The 18,821-nt window shown below is 47.4% G+C and overlaps 2 protein-coding genes across 2 annotated transcripts in view; one reads left to right on the forward strand and one right to left on the reverse strand.

The window, feature by feature from the left end:
• Positions 1-526: 526 nt before the first annotated feature.
• On the forward strand, positions 527-15,005 carry ATP1B1 (ATPase Na+/K+ transporting subunit beta 1). The gene is made up of 6 exons (XM_079330473.1): positions 527-848; positions 3,375-3,503; positions 10,039-10,194; positions 10,871-11,055; positions 12,889-12,969; positions 13,594-15,005. Exons 1-6 carry the CDS (start codon positions 749-751, stop codon positions 13,858-13,860), a joined length of 918 nt encoding a protein of 305 aa, XP_079186599.1. The 5' UTR covers positions 527-748; the 3' UTR covers positions 13,861-15,005.
• The window catches only part of NME7 (NME/NM23 family member 7), an 86,488-nt gene continuing 82,483 nt past the window's right edge, over positions 14,817-18,821 (reverse strand). Inside the window, exon 12 of the mRNA XM_079330348.1 lies at positions 14,817-15,081. Coding sequence (XP_079186474.1) covers positions 15,049-15,081 — 33 coding nt within the window. The 3' untranslated portion in view covers positions 14,817-15,048. The remainder of the gene's footprint in view (positions 15,082-18,821) is intronic.

The following is an 18,821-nucleotide window of genomic DNA, read 5'->3' on the forward strand; positions in this document are numbered from 1 at the left end:
GATTCCGCAGCCGCGTTACACGGGAGCCCGCCGGGGTGGGCGGCTGCGCGGGGCGCCAGGAGCAGGGGAGGGACGGCGCTCAGCAGCGCCCGGCCGATCGTCTCTGCTGGGGGGAACGGGGACCAGCCGGGAGCGGGCGGGGCGGGAATACCGGGAATACCGGGAACGGGCGGGCACGTGTGCGGGCCGGCGCGAGCACAGGTGTGCGGGATCGCGCACAGGCGCGCCTGCAGCTGCGGCCGGGCAAAGGACGCGCGCCCCCGCGGGCGGGCACGGGCACGCGCACGCACCTGCCCGGCCCGGCGGGTCGGAGCCCCGCTGAGCAGCGGACGGCCCGCACCCACCTCCCCGCGGTGCCGCCGCCGGTGCCGCAGCCCCCCCGCCCCCTCCCTTCCTGGCGCTCCCGCCGCCGGCGCGCCCCCGCCCGCCCCGCCCGGCCCGGCCCCGCCCCGCAGCGCTCCCCGGCCCGCATTGGCGGCGGCGCGGGCGGGGCGGAGCCCGCGCTCTATATGAAGGGGCGCCGCGCGGGGAGCGCGGCTGCTCTGTGCCCCGTGCGCTCCGCCGCGCTCCCCCGCCGCTCCCGCGTCCCCCCGGCCGCTCCCCCGCTCTGCCCCGCCGGGCCGGCGCCGCCGGGGCGGGCGCACCCACCCGCACCTTCCGGGGCCGCTCCGCCCGGCCGGGTCCAGCCCGCTCCGCCCGCCCGGGGCTGTAGATCTCCGCACGCCGCTCGCCCACCCCGCCGCTCGCCATGGCCCGCGGGAAGGCCAAGGACGGTGACGGCAACTGGAAGAAATTCATCTGGAACTCGGAGAAGAAGGAGCTGCTGGGCCGCACCGGGGGCAGCTGGTGTGAGTGCGGGGCCGGGGGGCGGCGATGCGGCGGGCGCTGCAGCACGGCCCCGGCGCTCCGCCTCCGCCGGCTGCGGCGGGGCTGCGGCCGGGGTGGGGGGGGCTGGGGCCGGGGCGGCCCCGCGGGGCGGGGGACGCAGGGTCGGGGTCCCCCCGCTCTCTGCCCTCGGGGTCCGCGGGGGCCGCCGAGCGCTCCCCCTTGAGTGCGGCTCCAGGTGGGTCCGGGGGTGAGGCGGGGTCGGGCCGACCTTGTCGAGGGCGCCTCGTCCTTGGGTCTCCTTCCTTTCCCGGTGGCTGGACCGGCCCGGGAGCATCGCCGTCGGGGGACCTTGACCTCCTACCTCTCATCTGCCTTAGACCTTACAGAGGCTTTTTCTATTTTTCTGTTTTCTCTGGCTAAATGAAACTAAGCGAGTTTTACTCCGCTGAGAAAGAGCAATTGACTTTTAATATCTCCGCAAGAAGGAAATGGCTCTATGTGCATTCCTCATAAATGCTTATGATATATTCATTGGGCGCTGTATTCATAGGATTTAGCTTAAAGAGGCTTTTAATTTCTTTACGCAAATAGACAGCCTTCCAGTTGCTGCCAACCACAGCTGGTGTTGCCACCCTTGCGATGTTGAATTCATCTCCCATTGTAATGGATCGGCCGGAGGTGGTACATCCAGAGCCGGCAGCTCTGGAAGGCGGACTAGAGCAGGCTTCTGCCGTATCTTTACGTGAGCAGAATGGGGTTGTGCGTGCGCATGGAGAGGTATTTTCTGCTCCTGAGGCACCAGGCAACTGCGCAGTGCTTCAAACGCGGAGGCTGAACCAGGTCCTTCTCCCAGAGTGCCCGTACCTATCTGCCTAGGACTGATTTCCATTTGCTGAGTCGATCTGCAGGCTGATGATTACATTCTTCTGTTATAAGCCTACCTGTTGCAAGAAGCTTTTTCCTTCAACCCTGTGGTGCTCCATTTCTAGACCCACTGTGTATTTTCTGAGACCTTGGAGTGGTTTTGACCTTTAAGGTGTCTTTGGCGTTTAGAGCATCCTGGCTGGGAACCTGATTAAATAAGCTACCTCCCAGCGTTTGCCTTTTGATGTTAAAAAACTCAAAGGCATTACGCTGCAGACAACAGCATTAGTGTTTGGTTTGTTACAACAGCACCTCCCATGACCGTGCTCTGGAAAAAATTTCCACACGTCCCTGACGTCACGGCCATTTGCTTTACGCTGCCTGGATACCAAAGAGTGTTTTAACTCCTGGAGCACCACGTTACTGCACCCAGCTCTGCCCGCCAGCCCTGGCTCCCTCCGGTGCACACGAGGAAGAGGATGGAGCACCTTTCTGACTGTGTCCCTCAGCCTCTGTTTGCCTGTCTTTCATAGACTCAGAACAACCAGAACTGCAAGCTTTCAATGTGAGGCTTCTCTAATGATGTAGGGCTTTTTTTTTTATGATGGAGCTGGGGAGTGAGGAGGAATATTTCCACCCACTACCTACTCCCCTTCCCTGGTAGCTCATCATTTCAAGTCCTTCAAATAAACTACGTCTGTTTTGTTTGTGATGAGGTGAGGACATTCTGAGATCAAGCAGGCTCGCTCTCAAGTTGTCTTTGGCCTCTGCGTGTCCCTGCAGTCCGACACGCAATACAGTTGCTTGGCATGGGCTGGCCTACCCTTGTGGGTGGCCTGGTGGTGCATAGTACAGCATGTTACCCTGCAGTTAATCAGTTCAGATAATCCTTCCAAACTGGTAATACCCTGAGCTGGGCTGCATCTCCAGACTCTTCTCCGTTCTTCTCACTCCCCCCACAAGATTATTCAGGACTTTCCCGTTAGACTGAAACTACATTCAATATTTCATTGTTATGTAATTCATTCTTTAATTGGTATGAGCAGTACCAAAGTGCCTTTGTAGGCACACAAAGCTGGTAAATGTGCAGTATTTTGACACCTTAGGAGTACTTTCCTACATTTGAGATGGAGTACTGAAGTTAATTGGGCCTGAACTCTCTTGGTTTGGTATTTTTTTTTTTTTTTGAGGTGATGGCCTGGATTACTAGAAGAGATCAGGTTTTATAATGGCTTGTAAACAATGAAACATTTACTGTTACTGCTCCTGGTAACAGTTTTGAGCCCAAGAGTTGTGTAGAATAGTATCCTTCAAGCACACCCTTGCTCTGGGGCACTTGGATCACTGACAGTGTCCAGTGCAAGGACCTGTGGTGGTAGTGCAGGTCAGCCAAGGATTCTTGAAGGTGTTGGGGGAGTGTGGTGTAGTCTTATATTTTATAAGCCCAAACCCTGATTCAAGGATTTCTAAGTTTTCAGGGGTCATGTTTCCCCACCACTAAACAACTGGAGCACGTTACATTTCCTGTCTGCATCAGGGCATAATCTCACTGTTACACAGATGTCGTTGCAACATCTGAATTTTGTGTGCTGTGCTGTTCCTTGCCAGTGGCAAAGGTTGGAAGTATTGTCCTGAAACACAAGGGCTTGATTTGATTCCTCTTTGTTTGTTTTCTCTTGCAGTTAAGATCCTCCTCTTCTATGTCATCTTCTACGGTTGCCTGGCAGGTATATTCATCGGGACCATCCAAGTGATGTTGCTCACTGTCAGTGAATTTGAGCCCAAATACCAGGATCGAGTGGCACCTCCAGGTAACTAAATAGGAGGCCTGTGTTTGACTTTGTGAAAGCTGTTCTGGGAAGGCAGGGTTGGTTACTCACCTCAAGAAGGAGGATGAAATAAGTGTGTCATTGCTGCAACACATATTTGCAGGGGGTGTGTATGTTCCCAGCCTTCTGCATTAACAGTGCAGGGGCTTGAAGACAATCCTGCTAGAATTAAAGATTGCATCACACGAAAAATGTCTCCTCTCTGAGAGGAACTTGAACCTAGTTTGGTTTTCCCTTCCCCTAAGCTGAAGTGATTGGGTGAAGTCAAAAGGCTTTACTTCTGGGAATGGGCTGTGTGAGGAAGCTGGGTTCAGTTTTTCTTCAGAACCACTGTTCACATGGGTAAGTGAAGAGATAAAATGCTGGCTCTATCTGTGGAAGTGGCACGCACAAGAAGAAAGGGGACAATGCCATTTCTGGGAGTGGTTACAGAATTGCTTTATCCAACACCGAAGTACCCTGTACTCTGGAGCCACTGTGGCACTCAGTAGTGGGAATTGCAGCTGGCTGGTGTGGGAGGTGAAGGGAGGGTGGGTCTGTATTGCTGCTGTGTGGCCTGTCCTCATGGACAGAAGAAGTCTCTGCTCAGCAGGGTGCCTGGGCCGTGCCTGTGGCCGGCAGCAGCGAGCCCGTGCCGCAGTCGCTCTGCGCTCCCTCCGCAGCCGGCCCGAGCGCCGGGAGCTGCGCCACCGCTGCTCTCCCACACTGCCAATGACCTTGAGGCTGCCTGGCACTGGGCATCCTAACGATCCCTCTCCAGTTGCTCTGTAAAACAGTTCAGAAGCTTTTAATAACAGTGATATTTAAGTGACAATTGTGAGGCTGATGGCTTGCAGCTACACAAGTTGGCCCCGGTGCTGCTCTGTGTCTTGCAGCCCCACTGTCTGTAATGCTGTGCTGTGAATCCCTGCCCTAAACACAGGCAATGTCACCGTCACCAAACGGTGTTATGGCTCAGCTAAATCACCTTTTCCAGATCACTCCTTTTTTACCAGCATGCTTTAAGCACAGAACAGAGGCTGGAACTGCTGTTAGTGTGTTCTGCTTCTTCATGTACCACCACCATGGCTGGGGTAAATGCTGTCTTAAGCACTGAAAGCAGCTCTTTTAATCTCTGCAGTGGACCCTGACATTTGCAGGAAAGACTGTCACTGGTACCACCCAGAACCACTGGCTGCATCTGAAAAGCCAACATGGCTAATGCTGGGATAGTTGTTTCTCAATAATGTGCTTTTCCCCTTCATGAAATAATTAGTGAAGGCACTCATGGATCTGAGGTCTCACCCAGATAGTCCTGATGTGCAGCCAGATGTCACATAATTACCCATTCTAGGTAAACTGTTTGCTTTCTGTGAAACAGCAGTTTATGATTCTGATTTCAAAGCAACTCTGGTAACATTTCTGTGAGAGATTTTAACCTGCAGAGGACTTTTATTAATATTTTAATTGCATACTGCACCAGGAATTGAATTTCAAGACACTCTTGTAGTGGGTACTGCAGAAATCAAAATGGAGGAACAATGAAAAGGTTGTCAGGATCTTTTATAATGAGCTTTCAGAATGTGCATTGAAATAAAGGGGAACAAAATCCAGCTCCTTGAATGTTTGAAGTGGGGAGCCAGTAAACAAGCATTGTGAACCAACCTGCAATGGCATATGCATAAAACTTCAAATAATAATTAGCATATAGTACTGGGTTCTTTGCAGGACATCACTTGACAGCTCTTCCTACAGATGTGGACAAGCTGGTGTAGTCTGGCACTTAGTACATTCCTTGTCCTCTAGCACAGCAGCTGTGAAAATAAGTCCAAAATAGCCCTTTAATGCAGCCTGTCAGACACTGACAGGCAGTGAGCTGCACTTCTGTTTGGGGGTCAGCAATCCCTGTATTCCTGGGCTGTGCAGGATTCTCCCCACTGCTGCAATTACAGCTGCTGTTCTGTCAATGAACACATGTATGGTGAGCATCAAACTTGAACTTTCTGTGATCTGAGAGACCTGCAGATAATGAACTATATAAAATAGGATGTTGAGCAATTCTAATTCCTGGTTCTTGTGGGAAAATTTGTGAGCCAAGTAAGTATACTAGCAGCTTGATAAAGCCCTGGATTTTTCTAGGGAGCCAGAAAAGCTGGTTTTATTCTTGTTCCAGTACTCTGTCCTTCTCGGGCAAGTCCCTGTTTTGTCAGCCCAGAATGTTCTGAGAAAGGGAAAACTAGACTTGCCTTCAGGATTTTCAAGAGAAAATGCTGTAGGGGCTGCTATAATATCATTCTTGTTCTGAAATACAACAGATTTCATAACAGCAACAGAACCTACAGAGCGTTGTATTGAGTTATTGACATGGGTATAACATTGAAAGCCATAAAGTGCTATTTTTGTAGCCAAGTGTCATTAATATGATAAATGGTTTCTGCATTGAACACAGCAAGGAATGTTATACAGGGCTTCAGGGCAAGCTGAGTATTCTACCTTTCCATTACACTTATTTTTTCTTTCTTTTGTCCTGTGGTGGGGGAAGGGACAGTGCAGTTCACCTGCCTGTCCAGCCCTGCCATTGCGACAGCCCCAGCTCCCAGTTCCCCGTGTGCAGGCTCAGCCTCTGCTTTGAACACAGAGGACTTACCCTGCTAATAGTGAAGGATGAGGATATTGCCTGTTAAGAAGCATCCCTAAAAAATAATGCTTAATTCTGCCCCTCCCCACCCCAATGGAAATTGGGCTGTGTATCCTGCCATCTTGTGGTGTGCATCCTGTGGAACAGCATTCTGTCAGGTCCTGGCTGAGGGGCAGAGCTCACTGCAGCCTGAGGCAAAGCTTTGCAAGTGGCTGCTGGAAGGAAGAATCCCTGCTCCAGCCAGGGGATTTCAGGCGCTGCTGGGCAGTGAGTGCGTCATGGAAAAGGTTCTTTGGTGTGTGTTCCCCACTTGGACAGCAGCAGCAAGGTGGCAGGGAGGCTTCAAAGGAGTGTGTGCTCTGAAGTTGCACTTCTTTGCTTCTCTCATCTCAGCAGCACCTGTGCTTGGGAAAAATCTCACTATCTGCTTCTAGGATGTTACAGCAAGCAGGTTTTGCTGCGTTTGCAGAAGACTTGCACCTGCTTTTTGCACTTTGGGGATAAGGTTGACTGGAAGCTGGAAGGAGATTGTTTGATATGGTGGCTTCTAAAATCTATCCTCATGTAGTGAGCTGGGGGAGGGTGTAGTGGGTGTAGTGATCAGTCAATTTGTTGTTTGTGTCACCTCAGGAGTGTTCATACTCATTTGGAACAAAGATGACATGGTACTTGGAAATGAGCATGGTGTGATGGAGTCAGAGTGGTTACTATGGCCTTATACAACCATTCCTAATAACAGGCCTGGCTTCCCACTGTTAGTTTCTTCCTCTTTACCCTTAGGACACTTCTCCTGAAGTCTTGCTATTGCAGCTTAGAGTGATAAGATCTATGTGGAAAATTGTTTTTTAAATGAACTTGAATAAATGGGGATTTTAATCTGCAGTGGCATTTTGGAAGTGGAATTGTAGCTGAGAAAAAACAAACCAAATGACTTTACGTGGGTCTTGTTGGTGTTTGATGTCCTTGTATAGTCACAGCCAACAGAAGGTGGTGTCCATTACCAACTTGAGGCATTGCTCGTCATTTATAAGGACAATGTCAGCCAAGTGAAGATGAGAGTCTTACTTCCTAACAAGGCATTCTGAAGTGCCTGTTGCAGCAATTTTCTAATTTGTCAGTATTTTAGCAATGAGTTACTTGATTCCTTTCTGTGAAAGAACAGCATTACCATATGACACCATGGTGCATCTCTGTCGTAATAGTTTGAGGTGCAGAGCTGTGTCATACAGATTATAGTCTGAGGATGGGAAGAGGGTTCCTGGCTATGAAAGCACCTGTGGGTTTGTTTCTTTTCCCCCACAGGATTTGCTCATGAAGGGCCAGCCACACACTTCCTTGGGTGTCTAGCAATACATGCCAGGTAGTACTGTGAGGGCTCAGCTTTTAAATGTTTTTCTTGTCCCTACTTGCTGAAGTTCTCAAGTGGGGATGAGAGAATGTTCCAGAAAGGTTAGTGTTTTGCAGAGGTTACCTTCTGCCATCGTACAACATGCTTGGTTTCCACATGAGATTGCTTAAGCTTTTAGTGATAGTGCTGCTCTGCTAGCAGCACTGCAGCTTTTAGCTTGGCTATGGGCTGTACAGAAGGAAATGAACAAAGTTTACGTGGTACTTGGAAATGAGCATGGTGTGATGGAGTAAGAGTGGTTACTATGGCCTTATACAACTGTTCTAATAACAAGCCTGATCCAAGATGGTTCATCCAACCATCTGGAAATGCTCCCAGTTAGGCAGAAAACAGCCCAGTTTTGGCCACAGGCTACCTGGCAGGAAGAGGGACTCCTTTGTGCTGGCTGCTGGAACAGCTGCTTGGTGGTATTGCCTGGACTTTGTGGCAGTTCTGTGGAGATGTGCAAGGCAGGGATGCTTAGGGATGGGAGTCTGTTCTCCAGCCAAGTCACTTGTCTGATGGGACTGTACCTGTCAGTGGCCAGGCTCTCTTAAAGAGAGAACAGGGATCTTCTACTGGGTGGCTTTTACAAACCACTGGGTTTATTGCTGACCTTCACATCACCTTTACCAGGCCTGTGTGAGCACTGTGTGTTACCTTGACCAAAACAGGAAACAGAGATGGGGAGGTCCTGAGCTAAACTGGCTTCACTTGCCTGACTGGAATTTAACAGGCCTGGCCACGTTTTCTTGATTTTTTTTTTTTTTTCTTTTTTTTGTATTTATTGAATGGCATTTGAATGGCACACCTGTAACTCGAACTCTGGAAAAGGCAGACCCAGGAGAGGATTGAAGGCCTGGTCTGCTTCTGCTGCAATTCCAGACAGCCACTTCAGGTGACTGAGTCTGTGCTTCCCAGCTGAGTGGTAACATGAGAGGAGCTTGGCAGGATGGGATTGGAGTCCCTTACTAAAATGGAAACTGGCGTCCTTATTCTATATATAACTGTTTGTGAAGCAAGAAAATGAGTAATTACTCAAAAAGGGGTTGAAAGCCACTCACTTTGGAGGGTATGATGTCATTCTGCTAGAGGAATAGTAAATTGCTTCTAAACTTGTAAATTCAACCAGTCCACTTGTACCAGAGGGATTTTTGAGCAGTTAAAGCTGCTTCAGGAATAAAACTTGAAACACCCAAGCTCCTTGCTTCCCACAACCTTTGGCGACCAGGACCTGTGTTTAGGGGAACAAAGCTTATCTTTGTCCTAGGTTACAAATTCCAAGTTGGTGGGTAGTGGCAGGGGGATGGGGGAGTGGTGAGGAGGGACTGAGCAGAACCACTCAAGTGGCTTTGGAAAAATTGCTGGAGTCACAAGCTCTTGTGGTTTGGGGCCAGGCAGCTAAGCTGCCTGAGTTTTGCACCAGAGGAGCTTCTTGGCAATAGGCCTGTTCTGAAAGCTGTCAGAGCAAATGCTGCTCCCCTGTTCCTTTTCTTGATCTTGCTAAAATGAAGATGACAAGCTGAACTGAAGTCAAGACCTCAATAATTACAGTGGCTACCACAAAAGCAGCATGAACTCGGTTCCCATTACTTAAATGAAAGTGTTAGTCATAAGTCAATACTTTCAATTAAAATGTGACCTAAACATTTCATAGGAGCAACTATTTCCAAGTTCCACAACAAAGAGCAGAAGAGTCAGTGCTTTTCATTACCTGTAGGCATGTGTTGTTTATAGTCTCTTCTCCATGCATTATTGTCATTATAGTCTAAATCTGAGCTGGTTATCAAAGCCCAGAATCTGTAGAGTCTTTCAAACAACTCTTCTGTGTGGTGGCATTTCCTACTCACCTCCTTGGTGATGAACTGCTGATAGGAGAGCTCGGAAGATGAGTTTTACAGTCAGAAATACCCAATTAGGCAGTGAAAAGAGAGGAGGCAGTGAATGCTCAGGCAGCTGAATTTGCTAAGGGAGAAAATGTCTCCTGCCCTGCATCTCACAAGAGGGACACACAAAGGCCACGTGGATTCCAGCTGGCAGAGCATGACCAGACTGGGGAAACCTCTCTTGTCTTATTGCAGGAGTTCACAAGTGGACAACTGTGCTGTATCCTAAACAGTGTTTGCAGACACTGAAGGCAGCCTGTTAGGGATACTTGTGTTCTGTGTGGTTGGTCTCACACACAGCTTCCCTTCTGTCCTCGAGGAGGAGGCAGAAGTGCACAATGGACCTGTGGCTGTCTGTTTTTCTTGAAGGAAACCTTGACTTGTATCCTCACTTCTCCATTTTGTGATTTTTATCTTTTTACCTGACACAAACACTGTGATAAATATTTAAGACTTCTGTTGGAAAGAGGAGAACCTCTCCTCCAGTGAGTTTAAGCTGTTTTGTCAATGTTCTTAAGTCTGAAAAATAAAGATTATAATTATTAGGAGTTATGTCCTTAGTACTGCCTGGAGGCTGTGCAGTTCTCAGGTGTACTTAGTGTTTTCTTCTGATTTTGTTTTTCTTAGGACTGACTCAAGTCCCTCAAGTTCAAAAGACAGAAATTGCCTTTACTGCCTCTGACCCCAGAAGTTATGAACCCTATGTGAGGAACCTTGATAATTTCTTAAGGGACTACAGTGCTGAGCAACAAACTGAGAACATCGTGTTTCAGGACTGTGGAGGTAAGTCTCAATTGTTTCCTACAGCTGAGGACTCTGAGTGATGCCTCTGACAGGTCCACCAGAAGCTGAGGTTGAGCAGTGATGGTCTTGGTCTTCAGCTGTTCCAGCAGAATGTTGGTTAACTGGCTGCTCACTAATTTTGTTTGGGCAGACCACACTGGGCCATACTTAGCAGCTTACTGTAGGATTGGGAACCCCCACATTTCAGTTGGAGAACACTGCAGCTGAATCTGAAGCTTATGGCACTGACCTTATTCTCTCTGAAAGCCACAGGGGGTTTTACTGATAGCTTTGCTAAAGCCAGTGTTGGTCCTCTTCATGCCATGCAGTCAAACATCTGGGAGGTGTTAGCCTTTAATAGGTTATTTGTAATCATGTGAATGAGACTCTCACCTCATAAAATGCCTGTATCAAATCTGAGGGGAACCTACTTGTAAAACTGTTCAGAAAAAATCAGTTTCTGAGCCAGGTGACTCTGGAAGAAATCTCAGTTATAAAACAAAACTCCATAAAACTTGCTGGTCTGGGAGCAGCCCCATTGGGGGTGGCTGGGCGTGGTCTGTGGAGTGCCTTTACTGCCCTGGTGATGGGGAAATCCCAACTGCCCAGGGGAGTGTAAGTGACACACAAAAGATCCCACTGCTCATGGTTGTGTTTTCCTTCCCTGCCATGACAGACATACCTACTGAATACAAAGAGAGAGGACCATATAATGATGCCCAGGGCCAGAAGAAGGTTTGCAAATTCAAACGTGAATGGCTGGAAAACTGTTCTGGATTAAATGACCCCACCTATGGGTACAAGGATGGCAAACCATGCATCCTTGTCAAGCTCAACAGAATTATTGGCTTCAAACCTCAGGCAAGTATCTCTCTTCCCTTTCTAGCAGAAGCTATTGATCAGGAGGGGTTGGCTGCAGATTTGCTGTGCCTGTAAAAAAATGAGTATTAAATTCTTTCTGCAGAGGATAAATAGTGAGACATTTTGAGTAATTTGCTTTAAAAATGCATTTAATTGAAAAGCAGTGAAAGTTGTGCACTGCAGCTTGGTAACAAACAGCAGTGAACCTCAGTGCAGTGACCTCCTGGTTATTTATCTGGTAACTTCTGAGCCTCCTATTGGTGTTGCTATAAAGGGGTGTTTTTTTCAAAGGATAAACTCCATTTAAAATTCCTGTATGCTTCCATGGGACCATCCCAGACCAACCCTGTCTGTAGTAACATCAGTACATTTTGTCATGCCTGGATCCACTCTTCTTTTCTTCAGGCAGTGTAGTCTTGTCTGCCTTGCTAAAACTGCTTAATTAAATTATGAAAGCTAATATTAAATACCAGAGTGAAACACAGGCTCTAAAGAGTAAACTACATTTGAAAGTCAGGCACAGCTGCAAGAAAGGTGAGGAGGTCTTTAGTTAATTTAATGTAATTTCCAGAGGCTGTAAGATCTCTCTGTCAACTGGTTGCTCTGTCCTTCACCCAAAAGCAAGCTTATAGTAATGCTGAAGGGTGCTAATCTGGACATTCATGGCTTTTCCTTCTGTTTTTATCCCCAACACATGAAAATTCTAAAAACTTCTATTAAGAATTCAGTGGCAAAACATGTACTATTGAATAAGGTGATGTGCAAAACCTGCCACTCCATCTTGTGGATGGAGAACAGTGCAAATGGTGTTCTGTGCCACCTTCACTCCCATCTGTCAGGGCACCTGAGGATGAGAAATGGCGCTGTCTAACAAGTCCTGAGGAATGTTTTCCTTCAAAGGGAGCTTGTCTTGTGCTAAAGAAATGAGCAAACTTTTGTTTAACTGATGCATGGTGGAAACATTTTAGGAGAATGTACTATGGTGGCTGTGGGGTGACACGTGTTTGACTGGGAAAGAGAAGGGTTTGGTGTGTTCCTCCCTTTGTTTTGCCATGGAGCTCTGGAGACCTCCAGACTGCATTAGACAGTGGGGTCTAGTCAGGAAATAACTTGGCATGTTTCATTTAGAAACAATGCATCCAGGCAGTATTTATTTTTGTGGTTTCACACCCCAGCAGAGACCCTATGGTTCTTGCATTAGGAAAAGTGTTTGTAAAGCAGATCTGAAACTGCAAGGTTGTCATGCAATACTGCTGCCCTTTAAAAGACCAAAGACCAACTGGGTTAATGGTTGGACTATCAGAGTTTGCACTCACACCTTTCTCTGATATACCCAGAGCTTTTGTCCTTCCTTGTTGGTGGTGTTGAAGTTCAGCAGTGTCAGGGTGAGACTGCCACATGTTGTTCTTTCCTATGCATTTCCAGTCCTGATTGCACACACCTTGCAGGCAGGTGGCAAATCCTGCAACAGTGCAATCCTGCCACTGCCTGAGCTTGCAAAAACAAGTCCCACTAGCTACAAACACTCTGCCATGAAATGCTTTTCCCAGGGACACCGTGGAACTAAACCCAGCCTCACCTGCTTGTGTCCACAGCAGGTGAAGCTGAAGAACAGCCAGCAGTTCTGCTTGGGTCAAGTTCCCCTGCTTCCAGTTGTGTTACACTACTTGTCTGTCCCAAGAACTGAGAGCTGTTGCCTCTGTTGGAATCCCTTAGAAGGGATTCCAATGAATGGTGTGTGTTCACTACTGTTGATCTGTGTTGCTGCAAAGGTGCTCCAGCCTGCAGAGGAATGTCCAGTTGTAACACCCTCTTGTTCTGCATCTCTTCTAGGCTCCAGTCAATGAAAGCCTCCCTCCTGAGGTTATGGCAAAATACAACCCAAATCTCATCCCTGTCCACTGCGTTGCCAAGGTAAGTTGAAATGCGACAGAGCAGAGTTGGGAAGCTGCAGGGGATGACTAAGCCTTTGTCCCAGTGTAGTTACCTCACTGCCTGCCTTTCCATAGACAAATGGGGTGGTTCTTACTTGGGGTATCTCCCCCTCAGGAACAGAAGTTTCTCAAAGCCCTGCTGATGGATTAGTGCTGCTCTCACAGCGTGGGGTAAAAGCAGGGCAAGAAAGTTAGAGGTATCTTCAAAAGTAGCCCTTTGGCTTCCAAGTGCTGTGCTGAAGCCAAAAAAAAAAGGCCTCCGGGGAAGATATCTCATACTTGGCAGGTGTAAAGCAGCTGAGAAACAGCAAAGTTTTTGTAGCCAAAGTCTGTGCAATTGTACCACAGGAGGCTCTGGTGGTTTCTAAGGGTGAAAGTGGCTGAGGCTTTAAATCAAGCCAAGCCCTTTTCGTGGCTGGGAGGTGCTGTTGTCTGTGTGCTGACCAGGCAGCGCTGACAAGTCCTCTGAGCTCTTGAGCTGCCACGGTGGGACCAGCGCTGACCAAGCGGGAGGGCACCATCTGAAAATCCGCTGCTGCTACAGCCCAGGGCTGCCAGAGGCAGAGTTTCATTGTCATTGTGGTGCCTCCTGTTCCCCCTGCAGCGAGAGGAGGACGCGGACAAGATCGGCGCGGTGGAGTACTATGGGATGGGCGGCTACCCCGGCTTCGGGCTGCAGTACTACCCCTACTACGGGAAGCTGCTGCAGCCGCGGTACCTGCAGCCGCTGGTGGCCGTGCAGTTCACCAACCTGACCTACGACATGGAGGTGCGCGTGGAGTGCAGGGCCTACGGGCAGAACATCGTCTACAGCGACAAGGACCGCTTCCAGGGACGCTTTGATATTAAATTCGACATAAAAAGCAGCTGATTGTAAGCACAACTCTCTTCCTCCCCCCTCCTCCTCCTAGCCATTTAAAAAGGTTAAAAAAAAAAAAAAGAACAAAAAAGAAAACCTACTAGTCTTGAACAAACTGTCATACGTATGGGACCTACACGTAATCTATATGCTTTACACTAGCTTTCCGCATTTACTAGGTTAGAATGTAAACAAAGTGTAGCAATAGCGACAAATATTTATTCTACTGTAAATGACAAAAGAAAACAAAATTGAGCCTTGGGACATGCCCATTTTTACTGTAAATTATGATTCCATAACTGACTTGTAGTAAGCAGTGTTTCTGGCCCCTAAGTATTGCTGCCTTGTGTATTTTATTTAGTGTACAGTACTATAGGTGCATACTCTGGTCATTTTTCAAGCCATGTATTGTATCTGTTTTCTACTTCTTGTGAGCAAAGACTTTTGCTGTCCAAGGTGTAAATACTCAATGGGACTAGAACTGGCATGAAACTTCTCATTATTTTGTTCCTTTTCAAAGAAAGGCCCACCTGTGAGACGATATTTAACAGCACTCCATAAGGCTTCTGGCTTTTCTGTGGTGTTAGGGTATTTTATTTGGAGGGGTGGCAGGGAAACTAACTTAAGTGAAGTTAAAGAGAATAAGTGATTGTGTACTGTGCTTTGTAGCGAATGCTGTCTCTCTCCACCTCTTCCCTTATCCTCCAGTATGTTGTGTGAGAGACTGGGTCAGACTATCACTCTCCTCAGTGATAGGCATAACTCTGCTTTGTATATTTTCTTTTATTTTTTTTCTTTTTTCTTTTTTTTTTTTTTTTCCTGCTGAAGGCATCGCACACTGTGGTGCTAATGTCTTTATTGAATGTTTTAGCCATTTTCATGGTGGAAGAATTTTATATTTATGCAGTTGTACAATTTTATTTTTTCTGCAAGAAAGTGTAATGTATGAAATAAACCAAAGTCACATGTTTGAAAATAAAATCTTTATTTTAAACTTTATAAAAGCAATGCAGTACCCCATAGAATGGTGTTAAATGTTGTCTAAAGTGCAAAACTCTATGTTCTAACATGTAATAATAGCCAGGAGTACAGTGCTCTTGTTGATCTTGTATTTCAGTCAGGTTGAAACATTGGACAAATAAATGAATGAACACACAGTTCTGTGTATGTGTTTGTTGCAGTGGGTGAGGATGGAGCCTGTTAGTTGTCCAGAATCTTGAAGAAGTACTGCACCTATTTCAAACAGAAAATGCATCTTTATCATTTGCAGACAATCTCAGCACAAGGGAGATGAAACTCTTGAAACATTTAAAACATTGAGCTATTTGTTATACATCAGTACTGGTGTCTGTTAGTTACTTGTTTTCCCCTCTCCCTACCCCGGATGAGAGGCTGCTGCAGCACAGGTGCCTGTGCCTGTAGGCGTCAGGATCCCAGAACGTCTCTTCCCCATTATTGCGCAGGCTCTGTGTTCAGACACACCTACTGATCCTCAGCACTGGTGAAAGCTTCCAGCAGCCATAAAGGAGCAAGACACAAGAGTTTCAGGGCAGCCAGTTCTGTGTTGCTGCCGCACCACTGGCCAGGGCAAAGGCTGGGGCTGCTCAGATGTGACAAAACTGGCAGCTGGCTTTGTGCTGCATGAAGCAGATTACCAGGGAGAAATTTCTCCATGTAAAGTGACAAAACAGGACTATTCTACAGCAAGTACTTGATAAAGACTTCCTAATTGGAAAACATAATCCTGGAAAAGCAGAATGTTAAATTCTTTGCCATTTGCTAGAAGGAAAAGCGTGGTTATAGTACACTGTGGTGGTTAGTGCACCCATTTAGCTGTTCCATGTTGTTCCCAGGGAGCAGGTAGGTGCCAGCAGAAATCACACCTTCAGCTCTTTCTTTTGCTGCTGTATGTTTATAGCAAAATTTAAAATGCTGTGATGATGGCCCTAAAATACCCCCTAATAAAAGCTCCACCTGCAAAAAGAACTGCAGGAACGTAGAGCCATTTTGGCTCCCAGCAATTCATGGGCTCCTACTGCTACCATTTTGGATAGAGAGTGGGGATGTTGTTGTATGGCTCAAAATTTAGTAGGATCAACTGCCCCTACAATTCAGTTCCTAGGTGAACAGTCTGTGACAATTTCAACAAACAAAACACAACAAGAACCCCAAACCAACCAAGAAACAAACAAAAAAAATTCCCAATTTTTATTTATAGAAGACCCCACTACTTGTTAGGTACTTCACTGCCTTTTAATTCTCTATATGAGTGCACAGTCCATGCATGAACTATCAATAAAGATTCTGACTTATTGCAGAGGTTGGGATGACCATTGTGGAAAACTTAAGGTGCTTGTGTTCGCTTCAGTGAGCAAATGTCAAAAAGGGCTCATGTAAAATACTCTTAGGAACTGCATATGAAATTAGACAAAACCAGACCTTTTTCCAACATCCCTGCCCCCCTCACTTTATCGTCCCACATCAGTGAAAGCAGAATGGCTGCTCAGATCACTAATTAACCAGGCAGGAAGGGCAGTAGCTACCCCAGCCACATGCCCTGCAGCTGCCCACTGAAAAGACCCACCTGGTTCCAGACTTCAGGACAACTCTGCTACCAAAGGACCACAGCCCCACGCTCCCAAAAGAAACACCCTCCTTAGACATGTCACCTTCTCCCATTAGAAATGCTGCTGTAATTTGTCAGACCTACTAGCGATACAGCATTAGAATTGCTAGAAGACTTCAAGATGGTTAAAAATATTTCGAAACAACCAAAGTCCAAGAAAATCTCACCTACCACACCACAAGTAGGTGTAGACTCTCAGCTGGGCATCCACTGGGCTTGCCCAGTGGCGCCAGCACTTTGGATATACAACAGCCTTGATATCAAAACGACCTTTCACAAGTGGCACTGACACAGCCTCACTGGGGTGGGGCTGGTCAACAGCCCTGGGGGCAGAGGGACTGCAGGCAGGGTAAGGGCATCAAGATGTGACATTTCACCAAGTCAAATAAAAACGTGCATTGCCTTCAAGATTCTTTATTTTAATCTGCTCTATCCACTCTCCTCAGGAAGCCATCGCTTTCCTTACTGCCTAATAGGACATTACATTATAAACTTGCAGTCTGAACATGCTGTTCTTTCTGCCAGATTGACTCAGCATAGTTAAGTATAATTGTAGCCATTAAAGTGAATTTTATCTTCCTTCTTGTTATATGGGACACCTGCATTTCATAAGAGAGACACACAAAAGCACTAGTAAAATAAAAATCAGGGAGAGAGATACACACATATATTTAACAACACAAGCCTTTTAAGGCTTTGTCTGGACAAACACTTGCACTAACACACACCAGCCATCGATTTTACAGTTCTGAGCACTGGCACTTCTGGACTTCTGTTCCCAGCTTGGCCAAGTGCAGGTGCCCAGCGTAGGCCAGGCACAGCCCTTGGTGTGGCTGGGGAGCTGTGCCAAGAGCAAAGAAAGAGGCCAGGTGCAATGGAATCTGCTTCTTAGGTAATAACTCTGTGTCCAGCCTGGGGTGCTGATACAACTGCTGCCACCACAGGCCTCGTTTCCCTGTCACGGAGCAAGTTTAATTGAGCTGAGTCAACTCCAACAGCTGCCTGGGCTGCCTCAGCTGGAGCTGCTGGGATTTAAGTACTGATCCACCCCTGCAGCACACACTGACACAGGAGAGTGCTGGCCCTGCACAATGCCTGCTCACTTGCACTAGCAACAAAAGGATTTCTGCTATTTTAGCGTCCAAGGGCCCCTTGATTGTTGTGCAACCAATTTTCCCAGGATGGGCTGAACAACCTCAGTTTACGTATAACCTGTGCAAAACCTCCTCAATTAGCTTTAACTGGATTTTTCAAGATGCTCACAGACTGTACTGGCAAGGCTCAGACATCAGAACAAGCAATACTACATTTCATATACTGTGCAAAATCAGGTGCCTGTACTCTTTGTGTATAATTACCTTTATGTGGGTCAGCTGCACCCAGCTCCCAGTAAAACCAGTTAAGAGCTGGTGTATCTGTGGTATGCAGAAAGGATTCTTCTCTCTAAGAACCTCACTCTCAGGAGTGTGGCAGTGCTGGACAAGAACCACAGAACTCAGTTACCCATCCCATGACCACAGGTCTGTGTTATGAGAAGAATCAAGACTTCAGAAGAACCAAGATTTCAGTACAACCAAGAGATTTTATGAGGAGACACCTTCAAGAACCCCCATTCTCAAAGCACCAGGTCCTTTCCCAAGGGGATGCAGGACTTGGTGATAACTTGCATCAAGCATCCAGATGGGGGTGAAATACTCCAAAATACTCTGTATGTTAGGAAATACAGCTCCTCTCTTTCCCAAGGTCTGAGTGTAGTCCAAAACACAGAAAGGGGAGCTGTGCCAGTACAAAACATCTATCTGAACAAACCTCGGATTTGACCAAGGGCAAGGTCAGCCTCTCTGAACCAAGCACACCTCTGGCCTTTAGAGGATCCAAGACTGAGCACAACTCTACACCAGGAACTGATCTGAAACCAACCACATTTCACATATGCCACTCAAATGCCTTTCTAATGATGCTAACATTCAGGTGTGCTCATTGTCTCCCAGGGATGAGACAGGATCTAATATAACATCAGTACTCCCCCTGCAGATCCCAGGAACCATCTACCTGCTTTGCAGCATGCAGCTGTACCCTCTCTAGCTCCTGTTCAGGGACAAATAGCAATAATGCTAAGGAAGTAGCAACGGGTGAATAACTGTGACCTTCTGGCTCTGACCCCATAAACTGCTTCACTGAGGAGTAGCTGAAAGCTGAGTTCAGTTTCATGAACTTTTGCTTCAGTCACACTCACTCCCAGCAAAACTCGTGTTAATGAAGTTGGCTGCTCACTCTGAGCATTTCCACACATTGCCACAAAGTTTCAGGAGCTAATACAGCAGGCAACAACAAAATCCAGTCTAAT

Source organism: Erithacus rubecula (assembly GCF_903797595.1).
Source record: "Erithacus rubecula genome assembly, chromosome: 1".
Classification (NCBI taxonomy): domain Eukaryota; kingdom Metazoa; phylum Chordata; class Aves; order Passeriformes; family Muscicapidae; genus Erithacus; species Erithacus rubecula.